Below are 17,872 nucleotides of genomic sequence, written 5' to 3' on the forward strand. Positions count from 1 at the left end.
GTCCCCGGTACAAACACACTGCCTGAGGAAGGCTATGTGTATTGTTTTTGCCATGAACCTTTTTCAGACCACTTATTTATTTATTTTGGTGACGATCCGACCTCCATGCTGCTACTCTGGTTCAAACGGCATCCACCAAACAATATGATTTATCTCAACCTCCCCAAAATAACCCAAATCTGACACGATGTGAGATGTCTTTTTTAGCTGTTCTGTCGTCATTTCCTGCGATCTTCTTCATAAAGTCAGTCAGAATGAATGAATGGGCGTTTCTTTGACTATTTATAGGCAAATATGGGCGTTACGTGAAGCCCGCAAAAGCTGCACCGCATTTCGAGTCGGTTGTGATTTATAAAGGGAAACGCAATGTTTGGTGAATCGGAAAATGTCGGAAAATTTCTGTACCTATTTTTTGGATTTCTACTACGTAAGCAACCTTCCCACGTGAATCCTATGCACGGCGTTATAAATGAGGCCCCTGCTCACGGATGACTCGATGAGCATAAAAAACTGTTAAGATGATGACCTTACCTGTGTAAATATATTTTTTTCTTTGTGGGGGTCTGCCCCCAAAAAACTGTTTTTAAGGTTCTGAGAAAGTCAAATAAGACGGTGTGTAAAACTACACTGCCCAGCCAAAAGAAAGTAACCACTTTGATTTAACTAGGCCAGTAGGTAAGGACTTTCCACTGGATAATAATACCCCTGCATTATAGCAACAATAATAATTAAAACTGCGGTCGCACTTGTGCGCGCAGTGATGAGCGGGCCCTCGCGTCCGTGCGCCTGTCGGGGAGGGCGGCAGGTCGTCCCGGCGTCAAGCAGACGCGCGCGAGTCCTGGGAAATGAGCCGTTTCTCATTTCTATAATTTTCGCGTCCCAGACTCCCAGGTCCTCCGGCAGCGACCCGGAAACGGATTTCGGCGCGCCGTCTCGAAGGAAAACAAATTTCTCTAAAGGCTCGTCGAGGATCGATTATCGAGGAGGCTGTCTGGAGGAGCCGTAACCGAGGATACACTGATTTAGAGGAGAGAGGAGTGTCTCTGGAGGAGCTATAACCGAGGGTACACTGAAGTATTCTCCTGAGACGATTTCAGCCAACAGTGATGTTTAAAAGAGGCGTGATGCATGGCTGGACTTCTGTCAACGAAGCACAGCTCTGCAAACTGTTCCCGTTGTGATTATAAGTTATTTGAGATGATCAAATGTGCATCAGACTTTCTGCCCTTTACCGTTTGTTTACTCACTAATCACATGTCCCCTGGATGTTAGGTGATGTTACAGTGAGAACAGCTGCTGAGGTCAGTGCAGAAAGCAGAACAGTGTGTATAATATATATGGCTCAATAACAAATGTAACAGGCCTACATGTCACACTTTATTTGTAGGCTTTAGGAGATATCTACAAATAAACATTAGGGTTAGGGTTAGCGAGTGTATAGGTGTCTGTTGTAATGAATATGCCGCCAGCAAAGGGTGTTGTTGGACTAACAGTAGGTGTGTGTGTGTGTGTGTGTGTGTGTGTGTGTGTGTGTGTGTGTGTGTGTGTGTGTGTGTGTGTGTGTGTGTGTGTGTGTGTGTGTGTGTGTGTGTGTGTGTGTGTGTGTGTGTGTGTGTGTGTGTGTGTGTGTGTGTGTGTGTGTGTGTGTGTGTGTGTGTGTGTGTTGATGTGCCAGGCAAACAGGCAGGCCTCAGTAGCTTATCTGACATATAATTGGTCAAAAATGGTACATTCTCCGTTAGCCTACGAGCTCCCCGTTTGAGCGAAGGACTATTCCTTCTCAAAGTAGCATGACATTGGATATGCGCTGAAGTTGTCCTGGATTGGAATTGTTCCGATCATTCCCCTATGAGGAGTTTGGAGAAATGTCCTTAAAATGCATGAAAAACGGCCATTTTTCAAAATGGCCGACTTTCTGGTGGGCGGGGCTAATGGAAGGCAATTTGAAATATGTGTGCAATCATAATAGCAATATGTATACAGCGTTTCGTGAATAACTATATCCGAGCAGTTTGGAGTAATTAGCGACATGTAAATCGTCAAAAATGGTGTATTCGCTGTTAGCTTACGACCTCCACGAGTAATTTTTCAAAAATGTGCTCCTCAATTAAGTATCATATTGGATAGGGGCTAAACCTGTCCTGCATTGGAATTTTTCCGATCATTCCCCTAGGAGGAGTGTGCAAGAACGTGCTTAAAATGGCTGAAAAACGCACATATTTCAAAATGGCCGACTTTTTGGGGGGCGGGGCTAATGGAAGGCAATGTGAAATATGTGTGCAATCATAATAGCAATATGTATACAGCGTTTCGTGAATATCGGAATAACTATATCCGAGTAGTTTGGAGTAATTTGCGACATGTAAATCGTCAAAAATGGTATATTCGCTGTTAGCTTACGACCTCCACGAGTAATTTTTCAAAAATGTGCTCCTCAATTAAGTATCATATTGGATAGGGGCTAAAAGTGTCCTGCATTGGAATTTTTCCGATCATTCCCCTAGGAGGAGTGCGCAAGAATGTGCTTAAAATGCATAAAAAACGCACATATTTCAAAATGGTCGACTTTTTGGGGGGCGGGGCTAATGGAATGTATGTACAAATATGTCTTCAATTCCATGAGGAATGTCTGTGCCAAAATTCGTGAAGTTCTGAGAAACTATGAGACTACCACACAATAGGGGGCGCTAGTGAGCAGTTTTTTTGAAAAATTACGTTTTTTTTTACATTCTTGAAAAGGTCGTGGGCTGTGACGTGTGTACCAAGTTTTGCGTACCGAAACACATTTTAGCACATCGTCATAAAAAAAAAAGTACAGGCCACGCCCACATTTGTCATTCGTTGTGACACTTTCAATATAAGTGCATACTTATCACCAGAGTATGTCTAAAATAAAATAAAAAGATTTCGTCCATCAGTTCATGAGTTATACATTTGTCATGTTTTTGGCGCCCCCTATAGTCCAAAATGAAAATTACTTTTTGTGCCTATTCCCCAATACAGAATGAACCTTACCACCAAAATGTGTGTTTTTTTTGTACATTGTTGATGAGTTATGTTCATTTCTATCTAAGCCCCGCCTTTTTGCGAACACGTTTAGAGTAATGAGTAGGGATGGGTATCGTTTGAAATTTATCGATTCCGATTTCGATTCCGGTTCTGCTTATCGATTCCGGTTCTTATCGATTCCCCGTTTCGATTCCAAAATTGTAAAATAAAGAGGTCAAACGTTTAGATAACAAAAATATATTTATTCTTAAAAGCTTTAACTGAAATTGTTACTAAAAAATATACATGCAATACAAATGTATTGCACAATAGCTGTGCTTTATTTTAACTGAGCTATGCCTGTGGCAAGCTATTAACAGGCATTACACTTTGCCTTTTCTTTTTCTTTTTTAGTGTAGTGGAGCCTCACTTCAGAGAGTTTACCGCGACCTATCTTTGGTGTTATGAAGTGACTGAGCTCGTGAAATGTCTACGGGAGGGCGGGGGAGCATCGCTGCGGGGCAACTGTGGACCTCTGTCGCCTGTCAGCGCAATTTATATGATGCTGTTTAAAAAAATGAAGGGCGGTGCCGGCCGTCAGCGTACCGAGCCGGCCGTCAACGGCCCGCTGACGACCGGCCGTTCTGTGATTCTCCAGGTCCGCCCTGTATTCCACCGGGTCACCGCAGCACCGCGGTGCAGACGGACCCGCTGGAATACAGGGTCTACCGCGTTTAGGAACCGTTAAGCAGAACCGAAATTGTGTATTTTGTATGGGTACCCGGTACCCGGCATTTTCTTATCGGTTCTCATCTGGAACCGAGTTTCGGTTCCCAACCCTAGTAATGAGGGCCACATTTATCGACTGAACATGCTCATTTCCTACGATAATGTGTCTGACCGTCCGGCGATACTGTATACTGAGTTTGGTGTTGAAAAACCAAAATTTGAAATTTAAGTGAATATTTAACTGTTTTTAAAATTATGCTAATTTAAAAAAAAAAAAAGTAGGCGGAGCTTAAGGGTACTTGGACATTATATGTAGAGCAGGTCCACCCGAGTAAGTGTGAAAAATGTCAGGTCATTTGGAGTTACGGTGCGACTTTGTACATCTTTCCAAAAACGGAAATGGCCATAGGTGGCGCTAGAGAGCATGTTGGACAATTTGAACACATTGACTCCAGAATATCAAATTTTTCACCGGTCCTGGCGTCCATGCAAAATTATACAACTTTGTCAGCATCCTAAAGGCCTGAAAATAAGCATTGAAATATGGAATAATAATAATAATACCACGAATAACAATAGGTATCCTTGCACTTCGTGCTAGGACGCCGTTGGGTCCTAGCACTCTCGTGCTCGGGCCCTAATAATAGCAATAATAATTGGGAGGGGCGGCGCGGCTGTTCTTATGTTCTCTGGGGGAGGCTCACCTTCCCACACTTTGAAAACCCCTGCCATAGAGGATGCTGTTAATAAGATAAGAGGTACTTTATCGATTGTTGCAGTAGTCTAGTCTGGATGAGATGAAGGCATTGATGAGGGTTTCTGCAGCAGAAAAGGAGAGTATGGGCAGAGAAGGGATATATTTTTGAGGTTGAAGAAAGCAGTTTTTGGACCGATGATGACCATGTCAGAATTATCACAGTTCAGTTTGAGGAAGTTGTTTTGCATCCAGGATTTAATTTCAGTGAGGCAGTTGGTGAGAGTTAGAGGGTGATGATGGATTTCGTTAAAAAGTAGAGTTGCACATCGTCGGCATGGCAGTGGAGGCCATGGCGTTGTATGATGTCACCAAGGGGGAGGAGGTAGAGGATGAAGAGGAGAGCACCAAGCACCGTACCCTGGGGGACGCCTTGGGGCAGGGGAGCGGGGGGAGGTGCAGTTGTTGATATTGATGAATTGCTGTTGGTTTGTGAGGTATGACTGTAGCCAGGAGAGTGCAGTGCCAGTGAAATTGAGGGAGGTTTTGACGGGAGAGGAGAACGGTGTGGTTGATGGTGTCAAAAGCTGCAGTGAGGATGAGGATGCTGAGATGACCAGAGTCTGATTGATCGTTTGTGAAAAATAATCTGCTTATCATCCAAATGGCTTGTTTTTGGGTTAGCCATTCAGTTTATCAGTCATTCTGTACAGTTATTCATATAATAGCATAAGGAATATACATTAAATATCTCACTTATTCAGGGTTATCAGTTGACTGAATAATGGAAAAGGCTTCCCTTAAAGACACAGGTGATTCAGTCAGTGAATCCTGCTGTGGTCAGGGGGCAGAGATGCAGGGTGAACACATTGAGTTAACAGAGAACTCAGCACTTTGTTACCTGGTAGGGTCCATGGAGCGTAGCCACCAGCAGGGACACCTCCTCCACCACAGCCAGGTCGTGCTGCAGTTGCTCCAGCTCATGGTACAGTCGGGGGGGGCCCAGGAACACTTTCCCTGGAACACAGGGAGCCATACTGAGCTTCATCTAAACACATACTGCACTGAAAAAACTGAAACCTTGACTTTTATTACATGTATAATGTCATCAGATTTCACATAACTGTATTAGGCTAGTTGAAAGAAATACAATTCAGTTTAAATAAAACAATATTAGGTTTAACCCAATATTATTGCTTTCAACTAACCTATACAGTTACGTAAAATCTTTTGAAATAATACATTTAATTAAAATCAAAGTTTCAGTTCTTTCAGGGTACCCAATTAGCCACCAGAGATCTGATGTGTACCCATGTAGCTGGAGCCGGAGCTGGGGCGTCTGGCTGTGAGGACACTGTCCTGTCCCACCTCCACCACCTGGGTGTGCTGCAGGGGACAGCACCACTTCACCGTGTATTTAGGACCAACAGGAACCAGGCTGCTGATGTCCGAGGGCCCCCTGGTGGACAGACATATTTTAACGTTCAGTAAAGTGCAGTCACTCTGTCTGTCGCTCTGAGGTCTCTTCCGTCTGAATCACAGTGGCCGTCCCCACCCCCCACCAATGGTGTTAAGGAGCTAAGACCCCATTTACACGGGAACGTTTGCATTTACGCACCTATGTGTTTTCAAAAAAGTCTTTGTTCACACGCATTCGGCTCAATTAACGTGTCCGTTCACACGAGACCGCTGGACACGCTGGAAACACTATAGTACATATGCCGGGCCTGTAAGTGGCGCTGCTCCCGCCACAAAATATGGTGTACTTCTACTCCACTACATGTATTTAATCCCTTTAGTTACTTTACAGATGTGGATGAATGATGTGAAATCTAACCAAGTGTTGAATCAGACTGTAGTTCCACCTGGAGTAAATCCACCAGCTACCCTGCAGTATACAAAGTCATTCAAACTAGCTGCACCTTTACCAGCTTTGAGAACACTTTCATGATCAATCATTATAAAACATATCATATATATTATTCTGAAATGGACCAATCTGCACAATGACTACTTTTACTGTCTTAGCTACTTTCACTATATTTTGATGAGAATACTTTTATACTATTACTTGAGGAACATTTTGAATGCAGGACTTTTACTGTAACAGAGTATTCCTACAATCTGGTACTTCTACTTTTACTGAAGTACAAGATCTGAATACTTCTCCCACTTCTGCCCCCCACCCCTGTGACATCACCTGGGATTTAGTTAGCATCGCACAGCTGAAACTCTGGTGGTGTTAGTCAACAGACGCTTCTAATGCTGGAGCATGAAGATGCATTCTTCAGTTAGAGTGAACATCGCAACTTTATTTGCCAAAGAAGGCTGTGGTATCACATACAAATATAATGCCAACTGCAAGGTTTTATTTCCACATTCATATTGTAATTATCAAAAGAAAAACAATGCAATATGTAAAAGATAATAAAAAGTGTCCTGGAGATGTCCTTACTTCAGGTTGAGGTTGGCACAGATCAGGATGTCGTTGAGCAGGAACAGCTTCCTCTCTTTGGACTTGAGGACTTGCCCTTTGTCTCCGTACACCCTCTCAGTGAGCAGTTCACAGTGCAGCAGCTGCCTCCCCCCTGCCCGCAGCAGCTGTAGGCAGAAAGCACATCCACAAACACACATGAGTATATTAACATTTACAGCCTGCTTTTTGCTGAAATTCATTTGTTGTGTTGTTTCTTTTGGATTGTTCTAATCCGAAGCTCATGCAATACAAATGACTTGTTGACAAGACAAAGGCTGCAAAAGGAATAGAGATGACTTTGGTTTGGATGTCAAAAGCTTGACTTTCCGTGGCTTTGGGTCCATCTTAAGGTACTGTATTTTAGTGACTGCGGGCCGGATGGGATGGAATTCAGTTTTGATTGCACGTTCTCTCACCTATTTGCACGCTTTGTCTGTGTTTCCTGTTTTATTTTGAACAGTGTTCGCCCCCTGTCTCACGGCTGTTTTTACTTCATGTCTCTGTGTTCCCTCCTGTTTGATAACCTTTGTGTTTTGCCTTCCCAGCTGTGTCTTGTCCTCGTGATTAGTCTTGCATGTATTTAAGTTCTGTTTTTCTGTCGGTGTTTGTTGGATATTTGATTTGTACATATGGGAGAGTTCCGGGCTGTTTGCAGTAAATCTTTTGAACCTTGCATATTTTTCTGTTATGGTCCATCCTGCCCATGGGTCCAAACCATCATCAACTGAATAGATCAAAGTGAATGTAACATCACATACAAAACATAAACCAGCTGAACAGCTCATTGTGTCCTCATGATGTCACCTTGCTGAGGGTGCGGTCGCCCCCGCTGTGAGCGAGCAGCTGGAGCTCCGCCTCCTGCTCAGACAGGCGCTTCTGCTCGTTCAGCTTCTCGGCCAGAGTCTCCAGCTCGGTGAGAGCCAGCTGCAGTGGTAGCCGGTCCACGTGCCACTGGGGGGTGTTCTTCAACATGTCCTGATCACACAACAACACACGACAGTCACCCTGAAGCTCACAGGGAACACAGTAACGCACACATGTGATGTAATAATCGTCAACAAAATGTTCTTAAGTGAATTCAATCTGAATATATTTTTGGGCCAAATTATGATGATGTTTGGCATTCATGGTGTTTATGGGCTTGATGTTCATCAATAAATATCTTAACTTCATCTTCCTAACAGTTTCAGTTTCAAGATGTCAGAATAAGGGAACAACACGAACACGTGCAGTAATACTTGTTAAGAGAAGGTGTTGGGGGGGATTGATTACGATGCGCTTCAGCAAACTCAGGAGTGACTGGCTTTCACTTCCTTTTTGTCCGAAACCCCAACACAAAGTCTCAGTGCAAATGTTTCTGAGCTTGTAGAGATACCAAACACCACGTGCTGCCACTTGAGAGATTTACACTTCCTGTTTCCTGCCAACATTAGTGATTTACTGGTGAGCAACATAACTCCACTATCTGTACAGTATATTTAGGTGTGGATGGTTATAAGACATAATGACAATGACACATCCATGAAAATGCTTAATTTTCATACATATCTAAAAAATCTACCATCCCAACAAACCCATCAACTGTGTTGGAACAGGAATACATATGACAGTGACTAGAGAGCATGTTTTGGTCTCTCTTCTTCTGTCAGAACTACTGTTCACCGTGCATATCATCAGTGTGGCCACACTGCGGGCTCTGTGTGTATGATGTGTATGATGTGTGTGATGTGTGTGATGTGTGTGATGTGTGTGGCTGACCTGCAGCAGCAGGATGAACTGAGGGAAGCGCTGGATGGGTCGGACCATCAGGCCGTACAGAGTGATCCTGTCTGGACTGGAGGCCTGCTTCTTCTGAATGTCACAGGGAGAGGACACTGTGTCAGTCTCTGTCTAGAAAAGGTTCTTTAGCATAGTTATTCTGCAGTTAAACAGTATTTATCAGCTGTGTGTATAATCTGTATGGTGTTGAAAGGTTTGAACCGCTCTGTGCTGCTGCTGTTAAGTCTTAACATTAAAAGATGGTTCGGTCCCATCCGGAAGAGAACCAAGTTAACTGTCAGCCTTCAGCCATTGACACACATCCATACAGATACAAGGTGTAGTTGCTCAGGAGACTGACACACAGCCGGAGCAATTACAGATCTCCATGGACCAGTGATGGATAGTAACAAAGCACTTAATACTGTACTTAAGTACAATTTGGAGTTACTTGTACTTCACCTGAGTATTCTCAGTTTATGCTACCTTATACTCAGTGGCGAGCCGTCAGGGCCCTCTAGCCCCTCTCTGAGGCCTAAGATATTACAAATAATAATATTTGAAAACATAAAAAATATTTTTTTTTAAAAATATTTATTTTGTTATATTTTGTATTAGTTTTACCAAAATAACTTGATTTAATTGTATTTAAAATAACATTTCCAAAGAAATAAATCCTTTGAATCTGCCAGTTCAGTTTCTGTTGGAATGTGAAGGGTTAAATGAAAGAAGCTCCTTTTGCCGTCCCTGCGAGTTACTCTGAAGATAGGAGGTGATCGGTGGTCCAGCTATAAATTCACAAAGGGCCAGCTAGGGTAACTCAACGAGAGAGTAATGTCAAATGACAGTACAATAATTGACCAATCATATCTTCCCTCTAAATGGGTGGGCTTTATTTTCGTGGCCTTTATGACAAGTTCCGCCCGCTGTGAAGTTTATGCATGTGTGTTATAACAACGGGTCAAGCTAGCGGAAGTATCTAATTAGCATAAGTTTGTTCATGTGGGAGGCGTGTGGCGCAGTGGGTAGAGCCTTGGTGTTGGGATCAGGGGGTCAGGGTTCAAACCCCACTGCAGTCAGCATGTCGTTGTGTCCCTGGGCAAGACACTTCACCCCAAATTGCTCCTGTGGGGATTGCCCACAGTATTGAGTATGTTAGTCACTTTGGATAAAAGCGTCTAACAAGTGACATGTAATGTCATGTAATGATGGCTCATGTCAGTGATAGTGATGAGATTGTTGCGAAATTATTAACAGAGTCATTTTCAAGATTGAGTTACAATGATAATTTGGAGTGGCAAAGGATCAGCTGCATGCAGGTAGGCCTGAGTCATTTTCAATGTGGGCCGCCGTGCCGACTTCATTCATGTTTAATTGTTACTTGGCTGTGGGTGCCCTGTCATGATAGGTGTTTATATAAATGGTGTTGTTTTGTGTGGTAGAGGGTTGCTGTCATTGATGCGTTTTGCACCCCGGGCCGCTGTTTTGATATTCCCGCTGAAGCATACGCTGTGACGTAATAACTCTTCTTTTTTTCGAGGGAAGGGGGGAGGTTCAGAGGGCCTAGGTATAAAAGTCACGGCTCGCCACTGCTTATACTTCTACGCCACTACATTTCAGAAGCAAATATAGTACTTTTTACCCCACTACATTTATTTGACAACTTTTGTTAATAATTACTTTTATGGTTAGATTATAGGCTACTACAAAATCTAAATTAATTATTAAATACACTTTGACATATATTTATATAGTTAGTTATATAGTTAGTTATTAAAATTAGCACTTAATTACCCAGCTGTGATAAAAACACTATATCAATATTCATAACCAGAGATGGGGTCATTACTAAAAAAAAGTAATATATTACATATTACTTTTAAAAAAAACTAATATATTACACTACTTCGTTACTCTCTACATAAAGTAACTCGTTACTTTACTCGCAGGGCCGGCCCACCCCTCCCTGCAGGCAGATCACGCAGACTGCTAAAGTTTCAAATGTTCTCTTTAGTTCAGTTTCCATTGTCGCATAAGACTGATCCAGATAGCTCCTGAATGTTCTCCTATCTGACCGTGGCTGTCCTCTGTCTCCTGCTATCTGTATATTTTGCGCAGTCTATCTCTGCTCACGCTGTTGCGTCGGCGTGTTCTCCTGAGTGTTGGCCATGTGTTGCACTGGAACCAGACACCGCAAAGACTTCAGCCGAGCACGTACGAACTGCGCATGCGTGAGTGGCAATAACTCTCCTTACCAGCAGGCGGCGGTAGTGTGTATTCGTCATCAACCGGAAAACAGAGCAGAAGAACAGACTGCGTGATATCAACAAACAACAAATAGCTGTGCGTTAGCTTCACCTTAGCATGTGTTCTTTGCAGGTGCTTGTTGAGGTTTGATTATGACTGATTTTAGTAAGTAACGAAGTAACGTGTGTCGGGGCAATGTTAGTAACTGTAGTGTGATTACTGAATTATAAAAGTAGCGCGTTACACTACTCCGTTACCGACAAAAGTAATATTATTACAGTAACGCGTTACACCCAACTCTGTTCATAACAGTAACCCAGTAACTCAATATATATACAATTCTGAAACGGGACATTACGCACAAGGAGTACTTTTGTTTTTGGTACTTTAAGTATATTTTGATGTACAAAGTACGAGTTTGAATGCAGGACCTTTAGTAAGTAACTTAAGTAACAAATCAGAGGACTTCTTCCACCACTGCTAAGGACACATGAACATTATAGAACATTATAGTGCTTGGGATCGAACCACTCACCATTCAATATGAACACTACCCCCTGAGCCCCAGCCTCCCCATCCAATCAATGAGTCACAAGAGACATGATTAAAAGTAAGCACCTTCAGGAAGTCCAGGAAAGCAGGTTTAGACATGCAGGCCTTCTTGATGAGAGCCATGGCGTTGGTTAAGTTGTTGATGTACTCACTGTACACGTTCAGCACCATGGACTTGGAAAACTGTGGAGGAAAGAGTGTGACCTCAGGACTTGATCACTATGATCCACTGCCAGTTTACATTTCAACTTTAAAGTAACAAGGAAGAACTGTTAGATCCAAACATTACTAACAGGCCTCGGACAGAAATATGAGACATCTAGAAGATTTTGATCTGATGGAATTGCGAGTTGTGGAGTTGCAGCCATCTTTGACTCAAATGTACTCATCAATACTAAACCAAAATTAAATTATACCTCCTTTGAAAGTCTTGTTTTTAGTCTTACGCATCCGACCTGGAAAACTTTGCAGCCAATCTTATTTGTTACAATGTACCGTGCACCAGGTCCTTATTCAGAATTCTTATCAGAATTCTCTGAGTTTTTATCAACTTTGGTTCTTAAAACCAGGGGCGGACTGGGACTAAAATTCAGCCCTGGAAACTGACCCAGTCCGGCCACATGAAATGTCAAATGTTAGAAATCCGCTGTTTATTATTTAAAGTTTTACGTCCGATTCGCTCCTTTTTTCCTCTCTGTACACAGCTCCAGTTTGATCATTGGCCTGTCATCAGATTTAATTTTTAGTTGCTGCTGTAGCGGAAGTTTAGTAAAATGATGTTTGATGAAATACTCCAAATCTCCACCCTCCATAATTGCACTTGCTTCAGTTGCTTGCTACTTTCTAAGGGCGGTGATGACAGTTACAGTACGAACTGAAGTTGATGCGATTTGATTGGATTGTGAGGCATGACGTGAGCCTCATCTGATTGGTCAATCCCTCCATTTTTTTCACCAAGGGAAGCCAATTTCGGCAAGCCTCCTCTCGCAATAGAGAATGCAATCTACTGTTTCACCATAACATCTAGAGGGGCGCTGTTTCACTCTTTGTAAAATACTATAAATGGGCCGGCAGAATAATTACTGAAACTAAACAAAGTTTTTTTTATTTATTAATATTATAACTACAATCCAAAAAAACAGGGGAAGCCTGGCTTCCCTTGGCCTCCAGGAGAAAACGCCACTGAGTTCAAGGGATAATTCTCAGCCACCTCTTACTCTTGCCCTGCACTTGTATGTGCCAGTTGAGCTGGTTCTTCCACCAGCTCAACTCTGTCCCTCATCATGAACGCAGGATCTGGCTGTATATCTGAACTCGCGCCCTCATCATTCTCTTCATCATCTTGCACTTGTTTTAAGCTGCTGCTGATAGTGCTTGTAGCAGCGCTGCTGCCAAAAAGGTCTGTTAATTTGCGACATTTATATGCTTCACATGCGAGTGACTTCACCTTTTTTTCTCTTGCCTTCTCGGCCCCACCTTTTTCTTTTCGTTTTCTTTGATTTGTATCCATGTTTTTTCATCTCCCTGTCTGCCGCGGCGTCTAATCCCTTCTCTTCGTGTGGCCGGTCTTTTTTCTTCTTCGTGTGTTATTATTTGACAGATAAGAACCACACAACTGCATTAGTGGCCGCTGTCGCCCTCTGTCGGCCGTCAGCGCTTAAACTATTATTTTTTTAAAGGGCCGGCCGTCAACGGCCCTTGACGACTGGCTGTTCTGTGGTTCTCCAGATTCTGCAGATGGCCAGTCCGCCCCTGCTTAAAACAGATAAAGTAATTATCATACGTGACTTTAATATTCATGTTGACGATGATAAAAATAGCCTTACTGTTGCATTTAACTCTATATTAGATTATGTTGGTTTCTGTCAGAGTGTAAATAAACCAACCCACTAATATAATCACACTCTCTACCTTGTTCTGATTTATGGTATTGAAATTGAGAAACTAATAGTCGAACCGCATAATCCTGCTTTATCCGACCATTTCTTAGTAACTTTTGAAGTACTGTTACGAGACTACAAAGCATTAGTCAAAAGCTCCTGCAGCAGAAACCTATCTGTTAGTGCTATAGCCAAATTTAAGGAAGAGATTCCACCAATCCTTAACTCGATAGCATGTCTGCATGGAGGGGAGGAAACTTATACAAAATGTACACCACCCCAAATTGATCATGTTGTTGATAGTGCTACAGATGCGCTGCGAATAAAATTAGACTCTGTTGCTCCTTTGAAAAAGAAGAAAATAAAACAACATAGATTGTTGTTTTATTTATCGGCATAATGCCGAAACCCGCAAAATAAAGCAAAAGTCGAGACAATTTGAAAGGATATGGCGTTCCACTAAACTTGAAGAATCTCGTTTAATTTGGCATATTACTCTCAATGAATATAAGAAAGCACTGCGTAAAGCGAAAGCAGCCTACTACTCTTCATTAATAGATGAGCATAAGAATAATGCAAGATTTCTTTTCAGCACTGTAGCCAGGCTGACAGAGAGCCACAGCTCGATTGAGCCTTCTATTCCCATAGCACTCAGTAGTAATGATTTTATGTGCTTTTTTAACGATACAATTGTTACTCTTAGAAACAAAATCAATGACCTCTTGCCTTTGACCAGTATAGTGTTATCAACAGCTCCCGGAAACGTAAGTTCTAATATTACACTAGATAGTAAACTAGAATGCTTTTCAGCCATAAACCTTGAACAATTGAATTCAATGATTCTTTCTTCTAATCCAAACCATCAACGTGTATCTTAGACCCGATTCCAACTAAGCTGTTGAAGGAAGTTTTTCCATGAATGAACACTTCTTTATTAAATATTATGAATATGTCTTTATTATCAGGCTATGTTCCACAATCATTCAAAGTAGCAGTGATAAAACCGCTCGTGAAAAAGCACAACCTCGATCCAGAGGTTTTAGCCAACTATAGACCTATTTCTAATCTTCCGTTCCTCTCAAAAATTCTTGAGAAAGCAGTCGCAAAACAGCTGTGTGATTACTTAAAAAACAATGATTTATTTGAAGATTTTCAGTCTGGCTTTAGAACACATCATAGCACAGAGACAGCTCTGGTTAAAGTCACAAATTACATTCTAATAGCCTCAGACAAGGGACTTGTCTCTATTCTTGTCTTGCTCGATCTCAGTGCTGCATTTGATACTATCGACCATGATATCTTATTGCAAAGACTAGAGCACTTAGTTGGCATAAAGGGAACTGCTTTAGGCTGGTTTAGGTCCTATCTATCGGAACGCTCTCAGTTTGTGTGTGTCAACGATGAATCTTCCATGCAACCAAAGTTAGCCATGGAGTGCCACAGGGCTCACTGCTTGGACCTATTTTGTTCACATTATATATGCTTCCGCTAGGCAATATTATAAGGAATCATTCTGTAAACTTTCATTGTTATGCGGATGATACTCAACTATATTTATCAATCAAGCCTGATGAAATTAATCATCTAAATAAAATTCAAGACTGCCTCAAGGACTTAAAAACGTGGATGACCTTAAACTTTTTGATGTTAAACACAACCAAAACTGAAGTTATTGTACTCGGCCCAAATAATCTACGAAACAAATTATCTAAAGATATACTAACTATGGATGGCATTAATTTGGCCTCCAGTGAGACTGTAAGGAATCTTGGTGTTATATTTGATCAGGATTTATCCTTTAGCGCCCACATAAAATCAATTTCAAGGACCGCCCACTTCCATCTACGTAACATTGCAAAAATCAGGCATATCTTGCCTCAAAACAATGCAGAGAAACTAGCATTTGTTACTTCAAGGCTGGATTATTGTAACTCCTTATTATCAGGGTGTACCAAGAAGTCAGTCAAGTCGCTTCAGCTGATTAAAAATGCTGCAGCTTGTGTACTAATCAGAGTTAGGAAAATGGACCACATTACTCCTGTTCTGGCTGCCTTACACTGGCTCTCTATAGAACACAGGATAGAATTTAAAATTCTTCTTCTCGCCTACAAAGCCCTTAATGGGCAGGCGCCATCTTACCTTAAAGAACTCATTATACCCTACTGTCCTACTAGGGCATTGCGTTCCAAGAATGCAGGGTTGTTGGTTGTTCCTAGAGTCTCTAAAAGTACAATGGGAGCCAGAGCCTTTTCTTATCAAGCTCCACATTTGTGGAATCAGCTTCCAGTTTGTGTTCGGGCGGCAGACATCCTATCCGTTTTTAAGAGTGCGCTTAAGACCTTCCTGTTTGATAAAGCTTATAGTTAGGGCTGATTAGATTCAGCCCCTAGTTTTGCTGATATAGGCTTAGTTTGTCGGGGGACATCTTACTTCTTCCTTCTCTCTGTCTATACCTGTGTACTCTCATGTTCCGATTAACCCAACTTCCCCAAATGTCTTTTTGGTGTCTATATACGCCGGGATCCTGAGTCGTGGCTGATCCTGTTGCTGTGGTCCTGAGTCCTGGATCGCGAGCCCTGGATCTTGAGTCGTGGCTGTGATCCTGGATCATAGGTCCTGGATGGATATCCTCGTGGTTTCATCTTCCTATTATACACACATGCATTTCCAAACATTTGGACTACCTATGTTGCAAATGTATTATCTTTTCAATTTACACACGGCATCTATTGCACGTCTGTCCGTCCTGGGAGAGGGATCCCTCCTCTGTTGCTCTCCCTGAGGTTTCTCCCATTTGCCCCTTTAAACTGTGGGTTTTCTTCGGAAGTTTTTCCTTTTACGATGTGAGGGTCCAAGGACAGATGGTGTCGTATTGTCATACTGATACTCTGTACAAACTGTGAAGTCCACTGAGACAAATGTAACATTTGTGATATTGGGCTATATAAATAAACATTGATTGATTGATTGATGGAATGGAGCAGCCACAAAGAATCTGGAAGCTGACACTGAGTCAGTGGGAGACAGAGTAACAACACATGTTTTGTCCATTTAACTACTTAAGGATAGATACAAGACAGGATCACATAATCACATGATCTCATTACTGCATGCAAATCCCAGCATTACTGAATCAAATTATTACAGGATCTGATTTAATTAAAGGGAACGCGGCAACAATAAATTGCAATTCCAGTTTTTTCACTGAACACAGATTGAAAACAAATGGCTGAATGTTAATGCCTTAACTTCGCCTTTGAATGGAGGAAGTGCAGATGAAAGCTTCAGAGAGAGAACTGTGTGTAGTCCCAGCTGGATGACGCTTCTTTCTTCAAGTGTTTAAATAAAGCGGAAAGTTCTGAGAGACTTCCCTCTGGCCAAAAAGGCACATTTGGAACTTTTTGTGACCATAGTTTCGTATCAGAATCTACCACCACCTTAAAGCGGACAAAAACCTGAAACATCATCCATTTCTTCACCGCTGGTGATGTCATTGTTCTCAGCTGCTGATACTGCTGCTGCTGCAGCAGCAGCTTGTGGTGCCTGCTTTGATGGAAATAACTTTCTAATATCCATAACTTTGGCTTTAACTTTAGTCAGGCACTGATCAGGAAGGATCACTTCTTCTTCAGGGCAGGGAAGGCTACACAGTACGTAGGCTACTGTCCCGCAGCTGCTGCCTCTCTGTTGGACTCCGGTACTGCACATTACTCACGAGACGTTTTAAGTGAAGCATCCGGTGCTTGAGCCCAAGTAGCCACCCCCTAGCGCCGCCACTTGTCTCATGTTTAATCAGAAGTTCCCGCCACATCGTACGGCAAACAGCTGGTCCCCGTTCTACACTGGGGTGGAGGTAATTCTATGCAGCGAGGCGGGTGGGGCTGTACCATGCTGAGGAAACACGACTAGAGAGGATTAGTGACTACAGAGACCAACAGGTGGTGTGGAACTGAAACACACCTGAGTGATGTGCTGATGTACACTATATAGACAAAATTATTGGGACACTCCTCTTAATCATTTAATTCAGGTGTTTCATTCAGTCCCATTGCCACAGATGTATAGAATCAAGCACCTAGCCATGTCAGTTGGTGACATTTCTTCTCTCCTAGATATTCCACGATCAACTGTACTGTAAGTGGTATTATTGCAAAGTGGAAACGTTTAGAAACCACAGCAACTCAGCCACGAAGTGGCAGACCATGTAAAGTTACAGAGCGGGGGGCGTGGAGTGCTGAGGCGCATATTGCGTAAAAGTGGCATTAATATCAGACCAAAACTGTGGAAGCTCCATGGGTTTTCATGGCTGAGCAGCTGCATCAAGCCTTACATCACCAAGCACAATGCCAAGCGCCAGGTGGAGGGGTGTAAAGTATGGGTTTAGTTTTGTGTCATAAAGATAAAGCAACACTTTCTCAGAATCAAGCAAAACTAAGAGTTTAAGAGAGAAAAAAAACTGAGTCAAGCAAAATAAAATTAATTAAAAAAATAAAACTATGAGTTGCAAACAAATCATTTGTGTAATCATGTAAACTTTAAGTATTTTTT

At 42.3% G+C, this 17,872-nt stretch overlaps 1 protein-coding gene across 10 annotated transcripts in view; it reads right to left on the bottom strand.

The window, feature by feature from the left end:
• The window catches only part of LOC117559260 (rho guanine nucleotide exchange factor 10-like protein), a 75,983-nt gene that overhangs the window by 35,729 nt on the left and 22,382 nt on the right, over positions 1 to 17,872 (bottom strand). For 9 of the 10 annotated variants that reach the window (XM_034235943.1, XM_034235941.1, XM_034235942.1 and 6 more), the window contains 6 exons: positions 11,511 to 11,627; positions 8,646 to 8,738; positions 7,692 to 7,862; positions 6,867 to 7,012; positions 5,722 to 5,870; positions 5,313 to 5,428 (listed from right to left, as the gene is read on the bottom strand). In XM_034235943.1, the coding sequence (XP_034091834.1) occupies positions 5,313 to 5,428; positions 5,722 to 5,870; positions 6,867 to 7,012; positions 7,692 to 7,862; positions 8,646 to 8,738; positions 11,511 to 11,627 (792 nt within the window). Of the gene's footprint in view, positions 1 to 5,312; positions 5,429 to 5,721; positions 5,871 to 6,866; positions 7,013 to 7,691; positions 7,863 to 8,645; positions 8,739 to 11,510; positions 11,628 to 12,891; positions 13,008 to 17,872 lie in introns of those variants that run through there. The other variant, XM_034235946.1, reaches the window with a different exon arrangement.

Source organism: Gymnodraco acuticeps, unplaced genomic scaffold (assembly GCF_902827175.1).
Source record: "Gymnodraco acuticeps unplaced genomic scaffold, fGymAcu1.1, whole genome shotgun sequence".
In the NCBI taxonomy this organism is placed as follows: Eukaryota; Metazoa; Chordata; class Actinopteri; order Perciformes; family Bathydraconidae; genus Gymnodraco; species Gymnodraco acuticeps.